Genomic DNA, 11,261 nt, shown 5'->3' on the forward strand with positions numbered 1-11,261 from the left:
TGTATAATTGTCTTTCCAGCCCATTCAGGCAGAAAGATATGATTTTAGAGCTTTCTGGGAAAGACATATCTTACTGGGAAAGACCCCTTCTTTTGTGCAAATCAAACAGTTTTTCCGGTCCATTCAGCCAAAAAGATTTGTTTGGACCTGGAAAGATGCATATATCAAACGGGACCTAACTAGGTTCACTAACGATTTAAGAAAAACCTATTTTTCGTCTAATTTGCAATTTCTTTAGCTGTCGGAATTAAAAGTAAATTTTTGTTGATCATAAATGGAATGATAGTCATAACAATTTGAAGAAATAATGGATGAAAATGACATGTTTCTATAAAAATTGATTTTTATTCTTTTTTTTCAGACCTATTTCACGTACTTTGGTTCAAGGATCCATAGGTCAAATCGTTCCCAATATCTATAGATCATTTCCTAAACCGATTTTTTTGTGCACATCTAACTTCAAACCATGTAAATGGTCATATCAATATTTTATTAGTATTATTTATTTCATTCAAATGTGTAACGATAAATTTAAAGTTATATGTATATTTTCTTTTTTTGTTATGTGGATGATCTAAGCCACTTAGAGAAGGGCAAGTGTTTGAAAATGTACTTCTTAAAATGGTGAAATTGTACATTCTGAAACTGCATATTATTGAAATTGAAACATAAAGGCCTCCAAATCTGACAAAAAATCCTCTCTTTCTTCCTTCCAAAAACACTAACATGTTTATGCCCATTACCTCACAGCCTGTACAGACTGCTTAAAACTTCATACAAAGCCCACATTTCTGGATAAATCCAACCATAACCCATGTGAGATTCTTCCCTTTTAATCATTCCTCACAAGTCACAATCCCTCTGCTCCTCATCTTCCCCAGCAGATTTCCAACACGATTTTCCCTGTCGTCATCATGTGGGATTCAGAGTCTGAATCAGGTGCTGGAAGAGACTACGATAATGGAGTTCTTTCTTCAAACAAACATGGCGTCCAGACTGATCGCTTCGAACAAAGAGGCAAATCTTGGTATATATATAAACACTATACCCATTAATCTTATCTGTTTTTGTTATAGTTTCTAGAATATGAAGTTAACAAGCTTTCTGATGCAATAGGTTCGTTGCAACTGATGTTCCAAGTGATTTACTGGTTCAGATCGGTGATTTTAGTTTCCATTTGCATAAGGTAATGATTACAGTCATTTGAATCGAAAAAATTTGGGTTCTGAATTCTTGATTTAAGTTTTTCGTTTTGTGTGTTTGTTTCTGGAATTCGAAGTATCCGCTGCTTTCAAGAAGTGGGAAAATGAACAGACTGATATACGATTCGAGAGAAGTTGATTTGAGCAAGGTATCCATGGATGAAATCCCAGGTGGTGCAGAAGCGTTTGAGCTCGCAGCAAAATTCTGCTACGGAATCGCAGTTGATCTGACTGCCACCAACATCTCCGGCCTCCGATGCGCCGCCGAATACCTGGAAATGACGGAGGATTTGGAAGAAGGAAATCTCATATTCAAAACCGAAGCTTTTCTTAGCTATGTCGTGTTGTCATCATGGAGAGATTCAATTCTTGTTCTCAAAAGTTGCGAAAAGTTATCTCCTTGGGCTGAGAATCTTCAAATCGTTAGAAGATGCAGCGAATCGATTGCTTGGAAAGCCTGTGCGAATCCCAAAGGTATCCGGTGGCAATACACCGGAAAACCCATGAAAGTTTCAAGCCCGAGTTGGAACGAGATGAAGGATTCGAGTCCAAGTAGGAGCCCTGTTCCTCCTGATTGGTGGTATGAAGATGTTTCAATCCTCAGAATCGACCACTTTGTTCGTGTAATCACTGCGATTAAAGTCAAAGGAATGCGATATGAACTCGTCGGAGCTGCAATAACTCACTACGCCACAAAAACGCTTCCGGGGTTGATCAAAGAAGGGAGTAGTAGTAGTTTAGGTGAAGAAGGAAGTAGCAGTGGTAGTGGTGGCATGGTGGTTTCCGGCAACTGGAAAGGCGGACTTCACATGATCGTTTCCGGGAATAAAGACGATCAATTTTCAATTACACAAACAAGAGACCAAAGAATGATAATCGAGAGCCTTATAAGCATAATCCCCCCACAAAAAGACAGCGTCTCCTGCAGCTTCCTTCTCCGGCTGCTACGCATGGCAAACTTGTTGAAGGTGGCTCCGGCGCTGGTTACAGAGCTTGAAAAACGAGTCGGGATGCAATTCGAACAGGCGACATTAGCTGATCTTTTAATCCCTTGTTACAGCAAAACCGACACCATGTACGATGTCGATCTTGTTCAAAGGCTTTTGGAACATTTCTTGATTCAAGAACAGATGGAAACCGAAAGCCCCGGTCGTCAATCAATGTCGGAAAAGCACATGTACGACGGGATTCAACGGAGTAACAACTCAAACGCGAAGATGAGAGTGGCTCGGCTCGTCGACAGCTACCTCACGGAGGTTTCCCGGGATAAAAACCTTTCATTAACAAAGTTTCAGGTCCTCGCCGAAGCATTACCGGAATCTGCCCGGAGCTGCGACGATGGGTTATACAGAGCCATTGATTCATATCTCAAAGCTCACCCAACACTCTCTGAACACGAACGAAAAAGGTTATGTCGAGTAATGGACTGTCAGAAGCTCTCCATGGATGCATGCATGCACGCTGCGCAAAACGAGCGGCTGCCGCTTCGGGTGGTGGTGCAGGTTCTGTTCTCCGAGCAGGTGAAGATCAGCAACGCGATTGCGAGCAACTCAGTGAAAGAAACCGGCGATCCTCACTACCAACCGTTAGTTCAGAACAGGAAAACGCTGCTGGAAGGAACACCGCAGTCGTTTCAGGAAGGGTGGGCTGCTGCTAAAAAGGACATTAATACGCTGAAATTTGAGCTGGAAACTGTGAAGACGAAGTACTTAGAACTGCAACATGAAATGGAGAATTTGCAGAGACAGTTTGATAAGGGGACGAAGCCTAAACAACAATCGGCATGGACGAGTGGATGGAAGAAGCTGAGCAAGATTACGAAGATGAATACAATGGAGAATAATGAAGTTGGAGGACAGAATAATGTAGCGCAGGCTAGAAAGGCACCGAGGAGATGGAGAAATTCTATTTCGTAAAAATCTTAAATAGTATTTTTATCTCATTAATTTGTTGTGTTTAATTTTATTTCATTTCATTTTTTCGTGTTTATTGAAATTTTAAATTGTTTTTATGATCGTATTATATTTGCTATAGATGAAACAAGTAATTTTGAAATATTTTACTAGTGCTTGTAAAAAGTACGAAATATGTCTTAAACAACATAGGTTTTTTGTCTTTATATAGACATGGTATTTGTGGTAGGACTAGAATGGTCACATTCAAATGTATCAAAGCTATGAGGACTTGTAATTTATCAAGTAAAATATGTACATGCAGTCATGCACTTTTAACGATTTTCGGTTTAAAAGGGACATGGTGACAAATAAAACTAGTGGAATATTGAGGAACAAAGAACACGGATATACATTAGCATAACACGATAAGTATATAACTTGTTTTAATAACTTTACCTTTTTATTAAGAAAAATCATTCAAAAATATGAGTAATGGAGAAAAGTTGATAATCTTTTAATTCAAAAATGTATTAATCAATTAGGAAAAAAATCACGTTGCAAAATTTAACTGGAAATACTAAAACATATGTTTTTCTTTAAATATATTGATATTTTTTTTTGAAGAGAAAATATATCGATATTATTTATAATCATAAAAAATCATCCATAATAAATAAAGAATTTCTTGCTACATGTGTTTTTCTCATTTATTTGGACACATGACATTTTTTAGAATTTTAGAATTTTCTATTTTCCACTTGTCATTTTATTGTATTTTTTATTTTATTAAATTAAATCTCAAATTTAATATGTAAGGTAATATATATGTAATGTATTTATTAAAAATAGTTTATATATGTAATGTATTCAATACATTAAATCCTTATTAATTTTAATAATTCAAATTTTTTTTCATTTTTCTTATAAATTCAAATTTTTTAAAATTTTCAAATTATTAAAATTTCATATATATATATATATATATATATATATATATATATATATATATATATATATATATATATATATATATTAAATACACCCATGTAACACATGGGTCTCACACCTAGTTAATAATAAAATTAACTTTTAGATATATCATTAAATAACGTACAATTGGTAAATGTTATGAAAATATAACTAGAAAACTTTTATGAAAGAACAAAGCAATAAATTGTTGTTGGACCATGTGTTTAACATAGTGTCGTTAAAACAAATATGAATGTTTGTTTCACAGGATACAATAGTGGAAAACGATTCTTCAATATCTACTGAACCACAAGGCTAGAAAATGCTTTTGTTTTGCAGCAACAGTTGGAAGAAGGAGAAGCAGAATGGGAAGAGATGAAATGATGATTGTTTCATTCAATGTCTCTCATCAGTGACCACATAGTTGTATTTATACAACAAAAGTAACTGTTGTCTCAAACCTTAAAACCATAACAGATGTGTAACATCCTGTTTCCTATCATTTCTTATTTCAGGGCTGTAGGAAGGAAGTCGATTGTGTGAAAGCTTTGGTCCTTAAAGAGGCAAAGTTTAGACCTTTTGGAAGGAGGTAATGATGATTGAGAGATCTAACCCTTGAGTAGTGTATTGGGTCGCAGGGTAGAAATGGAGAAGTCATAGGCCGGGTTTCTTGCATGAAATATGGATTTTAGATCGAGAAGTTTTTAGTCCAAAGTAACTAGATTAGGTGGTGGGGTTCTTTAAAAGCTTTTCGTGCATATAAAGAATGCCAAAATCGGAGTTGAATCGAAGAAGTTGTGGCAATTTGAATTTGTGTTGAATTTGGGAAGAAGGGTAGTACGATGGGCGTACCCTAGGTACGTTGGGCGTACTAGCAACTTAAGTCGCGCCTCTAGAAGTGTACGATGAGCGTATGCGATCCGAACCCAAACCCTAAATTCGGGGTTTTAAGCCTTATTTAAGCTCCTTAACTTCCCCAAACCTTTTCCATTCTTAGCCTCCATCCCTCCAGTGTCCTCCTTTGGAACCTAAACCCTATTTTGAGCCTTGTGAGTTAAAGAGTATGCTTTTTGGTACCTTTGAAGGAAGAAGAAGGTGGTGATACTGCTTGGAAGCTTAAAGCAACTTCGGATCTGGAATTTTTCCTCCCTCATTCATCTCCATAAGGTATAAGGTTTGTACCTTTATGCCTCTATTGATAGATCTAATTTATGTGTTAAAGTTATGTCCTTTTTGTCCCACAAATTGGTCCACTTGAGTGTGTGTTATTCCAAATCTTGTGAGGTGCATTTCCAGGTGTATATGAGGGTGTTACATCATAAAAATGCAATCTTAATCGTTTCCTTCCATTCATGCATGTGTTATAAAGCTTAGACTCTTATGATAAAGTTAGGGTTTTGGATTTGGACCCTTTTTAGCCATTCAAAGTCAAAAAGTTGGAAACTTTATGATTGAGGATGTCATTTTGATTTAGATCATAACTCTGGATGAAAGGTCTTTAGGGAAAAAGTGATTAATGGGAATATTGGAACCAGGTTAAGTACGTTGGGCGTAACTAGGAGTACATTGGGCGTACTAGACTCGAATCAGGTATGCTAGGTGTTCTTGGGAGTACGTTGGGCGTACTTAGCTAGTTCATAAGAAAAGTACCTAGTAAGAGCAAAATCATAAGCATATATAAAGTAAACTGACAAAAATATAAAGAACCACATACCAACAATGATGTTTGGATCCGCCCTGGCCTCCTCTGCTGTCAGCTAAAAAGCTCTCCCATGGGACTTCGGGCCTCGACCTTCCCTTGGCGACCATCAGAAATACGCAGAGTCATAGGAGCAGGAGCTTGAACCATTCTCGATGCAAGTTATGGACACTCGGCCTTCACGTGACCCATCTGGTTGTAGCTAAAGCAAACCCAAAATCCATTTGGACAATCCTTTGTGATGTACCCCTCCTTGACAAACATGTATTAAGTCATACTGGACAAACAAGGACCCTCATGAACCTTTCCGAACTTGTTACAAGTGTGGCACCTCTGACTTCCAACCCTATAATCTATGGGTTTGAACCGCTTAGTTTCCGGCAGCAACTGCACTGACCTCCCATCGCTCTTCTTTGTCTCTGCATCAACCTCTATCACCAGGGTCTCTAGCTCAATCTCCCTCCTCCTGGCATTGGTCTACATCTCAGCGAATGTCTAATACTGGGTGTTCACCACAAACTCAAGAATATTCTTCTTCAGGATGCTCAAATATCAGCTCACATGCTCCTGTTCCGAGGAAGCATACTCAAAGAAAAATAGAGCGCTCTCATGGAACATCCTGGTGATCTCATTCACCGTTGCGGACATATGTCTGAGCGATGGGAACTCCTAGGCCAATCATTCCCTATCAACCATAGGCACAAACTCATCATGTAGCATCTCAGTAAACTGATCCCAAGTCATAGTGGACCGCTCTGCTGGAGAATAATATGTTGTCACGAACTTCCATCGATCCTTCACTCACAGGTAAAGGTGGTTTAGTTTGAAACAAACCTTCAAGTTCTCTGGACATGAACAAGTGTAGAACCATCCCTCTATATCAAAGACCCATCTCATAGCAACAATTGGGTCCTTCACCCCGTCGAACTCAAGAGGTTTCGTGTTTTTTAACTCCCGGTACAACATCGAATCACCTTCATGCCGTCTGGTAGTAGCAACTGCGGGAATGGCTGCATCAACAACAGACTCAGTGGCAGCAACATAACGCTCTTCAAACAGCTCAATCATAGCACAATTGATAGATCAAAAAAATCTCTAGAATAGTTTTCATGATTTCCACGGCCACTTCAGCGGTATCGATCCTATGGATCTCATCATCACTGGTACCCGACCTCTCTGGGTCGCTGGAGCCTGAACCTTGGGTAATCGCCATACTGAAACACACAAGAAAACAATCAAAACTAGGCTAGAGCTCACACAAACACTATACACACTCCTGCAAGGTCCTTGGTGCCCCAAGACTACTTCTTGAACCGCGTACGCATCTTATGCTTTCAGTAGTATGACCCCAATACTACCTTCTACACCTATCCATGTTTGACTCGGGTTGTCCTCCCAATACCCTAAGTCGCAAGAACACTATCCCCCAATATATCTACATGCACCCACCTATACGTTCCCTACAACTAAGCACCTAGGATACCCCTCGACCACAACTCCACCTCGCAAAGATCTGTGTTATTCTTATCAATGGCTTCGCGTACACTAATTTTACATAATTCAAAACTCGATAGACAGTCGAATAAATGACTCTACCTCAAGTCCAAAACCAAACAAGGAACATGAAAAAAGCTAAATCATGCATTCTAAGGCTATAAAATCCTAACTATGTATAATTATGCAATATACACAAAGCACTTAACAATAACAGGTTCAGTCCCATAAAAGCAATCTCCCAGGCTAGAGTCATCACAAATCAAGTAACCTTGCCATGTACTTCTTAAGGGATCCTTAACTTATCAACTAGCATGCATATCTATGTGCTCACATAATAACAACTCAACATAACATATATAACAAGTAGAGATATGTTTGTTTTAAAAAAATCTCAAATCCTTAGTTTAAGTCTGGAATCCCACGAGTGTTCATCTAAATCCCTCAAATCAGGGCTCTGATACCGATTTGTAACATCCGATTTTCAAACTAGTTTTTCATTTTTATTTTATATAAAAACATTTTTTTATAAAACCCACATCAATTGAACATAAGTGTCTAATACATCCATCCCAAAATATCATAGTATCAAAATATGTGGAAACACAAAACTATAGGTGAATGTGTACAATCAACCCTTCGCCTTCCTGCGATCATCTGAAGTACTTGAAACACATTTATTCAACAAATGTAAGCACTAGGCTTAGTAAGTTCCCTAAAATATCACATACAACATAGCATGAAATGAACAGCCATGGGTTATCAGCAACCCTGGGGATTATCAACAATCCCAATAGGCTAACAGCACACCAGGTAGGTTATCATCAACCTTGGAGACCATTAGCAATATCAGCGGGATAACAACATGCCCGATGGGTTATCAGCAACCCTCCAGACTATCATTAATGTCGGTGGGTTAACAACATGCCCATGAGTTATCAATAATTCCATATAGCATATAACAACAAATGTCAAGTAAGACCCAGATGGTCAGAATGCACATGTACTATGACATAAGCAATATAGTGAGAAGACTCACCTCTCACATAAGACTGATACCCCTACACCCAATTTACCGATACTAGACTCCTCCTACTAATCTTATCAAAAAATAAACCTAATTATCCAAATAAGGTAATTACCTCAACATAACAAGTCCAAATACCAACACTACAACAAAATGACATAAGGCCACACTTTTTAAGGCCTAAAAAATGTGACCATATCCTACGGTCACAGTTATTTTTTTCGTCAAAAGTGTGACTGTATGTCGTGACACCAAAGGTTTTTTAAGGACACATTGAAATTTATCATTTAAGTGTGGCTATAATCTATCTTTTAGTCACATATAACGTGAGACGATTCGGTGTTAACCATGGTTACTTTATATTTGATGTAGCTATTGTTTACCCTTTAGTCACATTTATTTATGTTAATTCTTGACATATGATATTATTTAGTCACATAAACAAAAATTTCAAAGAAAGTAATGTGACTATTGGTTGGGTATTAGTGACACATAATTGTGAAAATAATCATTGAATATTACTTATAGAAACACTTGTTTTCTAAATATGTGGCCATGTGGTACCATTTAGTAACATTAAATTATGGTAAATTGTGACATATGGAATCATTTAGTCACAAGAATAAATAACTTTACGAAAGCAAATGTGACCATTGTTAGCTTTTCATCATACATATTTTTTAAAACCATCGCTGAATTGTACATATAGCCACAACTTTTTCTAAATTATGTGGCTATTAGTTACCGTTTAGTGACATTTATTTATGTTATATTGTGACATACGATATCATTTAGCCACATAAAGAAAACTCATAAAGAATTGAATGTGACCATTATTTTCTTTTGGTGACACTTAATTGTTAAAACCATTGTTGAATAGTACGTATAGCAACACCTTTTTCTATCTCATGTGGCTATTAGTTACCCTTTATTGACATTTATTTACGTTATACAATGATATATGATATCATTTAGCCACATAAATAAAAGTTATAAAGAATTGAATGTGACCATTGGTTGCTTTTGCCGACACTGTATTGATAAAACAATCATCGTATATTAGTTATAGCAACACATTTTTCTAAATGATGTGGTTATTTGTTACCTTTAGTCACATAAAGAAAATCATAAAGAAAAAAGTGTGACAAATGGTTGCTTTTGGCGACACGTAATTGTTAAAACCATCACATTTTATCTAATTGTTGTGGCTATTTTGTTACCCTTTAGCCACATTTTATTTTTTGAAGCCACATTTAGTTTTTTATCATGGTTCTAATTATTATTTGGTAACATTTATGAATGGATGGCGATAATATTAAAATATTGCACATATATATTGTCACACCCCCAAACCAGAACGGCGGAAACGTTCGGGGGCGGAGGACGTCATATTCAGTATCATAATAGTTCATAGAAAGGAAAGTACACACCACCATACATATAAAAAGGTTTTAAAAATGTTTACATAATTGTATTCATTACATGTTCAAAAGATAAACACATAAACATCTTTCAAAAGAAGTAATTAACGCCAGCGTGTTAATCCCCAAAAGTTGATTTCCAAACCTGCTTAGCGGTTCCCTGAGAATACAAGTTATTTCAAAGAGAAAGTGTCAACAATTAAGTTGGTGAGTTCATAAGTGGTTTAGAAACTTTGTATGCCATTCCAAATTGAGAGTATGTTTTCCAAGAAAATCCCTTATTTTCTTATAAAAGTGTGAAATGCATGAGAATATTTGTATTGAATAATGTAGATAGTTGAATCAAGAAAATCCCTTATTTTCCTATTAGTTGTTTGTTTTGTATACCGGGAAAATCCCATATTTTCCTAAAGTGATAGTTAGCCTAATGTCCTAGACTAAAAACCGAAAGCAAAAGACATGCCTTAGGGAGTTAGAGCATAGATTTATATAATAAAACCTATTAGAAGATTTCAGTTTGTTAGATGAAGAATAGTTTTAATAACTACTCATTCATCAATCAGAAGTACTATAATAATTGTATATCCGATGAGTTTTATAACCATACTAAACATAATATGCCTGTAGCAACATTCTTCAGGCGTCGTAGCGTTATGACAAACTGTCACCCCAAAGGACGGACTGTAGCTAACAGTCAGGGCGCGGGATCATGACTTCCCGTATAGATCTATACACATTTGACACGTTCTCCGAACGGGAGACTCTGGTTATAGACAGGACTTGAAGCGGTACCTTTTAGCAAAAAGGTATTATTTAAAGATGTACACGTCTCACGGATTCTCAACTAAGTCTGTATTAAAGTAGTAGTTTCGTATGCAAAGTTTATCCTTTTTCACAATGTTCGACAATGCATAAATCATAAGTTTTTAAAATGTATTAAAACGGTTTAGCAACGAAGGATGCTTTGGAATTGCTAAATATTTTGTATAAATCTAGTGCATTCAAAATGTGACAAGAGTTTTCACATAGTAGTAGTGAATCACAAGTGATTCATTTGATAAAAACGAGTACAGTGAAACTTTTTTAAATACACGATAATAACCGTATGTTTACTTGTATTCCCCCCTTAAAAGAGTATAAAAAGCATTTAAAATATATTTAAAAAATGTGTTTGTAGGGGTATGAACTCACCAGAAAGTGTGAAGAAAGCGAGATGGAAACCGGGCAGAATTTCGTCTCGGGAAACGGATTTTTCTCGGGAATCACGGGAGTAAAAACGATCTTCGGGACTTGGGCAAAATGACCAGGGCTTCGGGTTAGCACGGGCACGGAAAACGAGGCAAAACGCAAGAGAAACGAGAGGAAATGAACAAGTTTTCCCAAAACCCTCGCATCCCTTTTATAGGGGCTGAGAGGCCTCGGTACGCGGGGCGTATGGGCGTACGCCGGGCGTACCCGTGCGTCATGCATGACCGAGTCCTCGACTGCCCCGGAGCTCGGATGGGACAGGGCATAGCTCGCATAGGAGGCGACGTGGTCGAACCGAGGCCCTTG

The 11,261-nt window shown here is 37.2% G+C and overlaps 1 protein-coding gene across 1 annotated transcript; it reads left to right on the forward strand.

The window, feature by feature from the left end:
* Positions 1-460: 460 nt before the first annotated feature.
* LOC111893964 (root phototropism protein 3) lies at positions 461-3,259 on the forward strand. Its single transcript, XM_023890036.3, has 3 exons — positions 461-1,027; positions 1,117-1,186; positions 1,280-3,259. The coding sequence occupies exons 1-3, from the start codon at positions 915-917 to the stop codon at positions 3,116-3,118; spliced, it is 2,022 nt and encodes a 673-aa protein (XP_023745804.1). The 5' UTR covers positions 461-914; the 3' UTR covers positions 3,119-3,259.
* Positions 3,260-11,261: the final 8,002 nt, after the last annotated feature.

Source organism: Lactuca sativa, chromosome 7, assembly GCF_002870075.4.
Source record: "Lactuca sativa cultivar Salinas chromosome 7, Lsat_Salinas_v11, whole genome shotgun sequence".
NCBI classification, from domain to species: Eukaryota; Viridiplantae; Streptophyta; class Magnoliopsida; order Asterales; family Asteraceae; genus Lactuca; species Lactuca sativa.

Bases quoted from the DNA above. Each gene is read 5' to 3' on its own strand.
- LOC111893964 (XM_023890036.3), top strand. From the start codon at position 915: ATGTGGGATTCAGAGTCTGAATCAGGTGCTGGAAGAGACTACGATAAT. The intron at 1,028-1,116 runs GTATATATATAA...CTGATGCAATAG, and splicing joins GAACAAAGAGGCAAATCTTG to GTTCGTTGCAACTGATGTTC. The intron at 1,187-1,279 runs GTAATGATTACA...TGGAATTCGAAG, and splicing joins TTAGTTTCCATTTGCATAAG to TATCCGCTGCTTTCAAGAAG.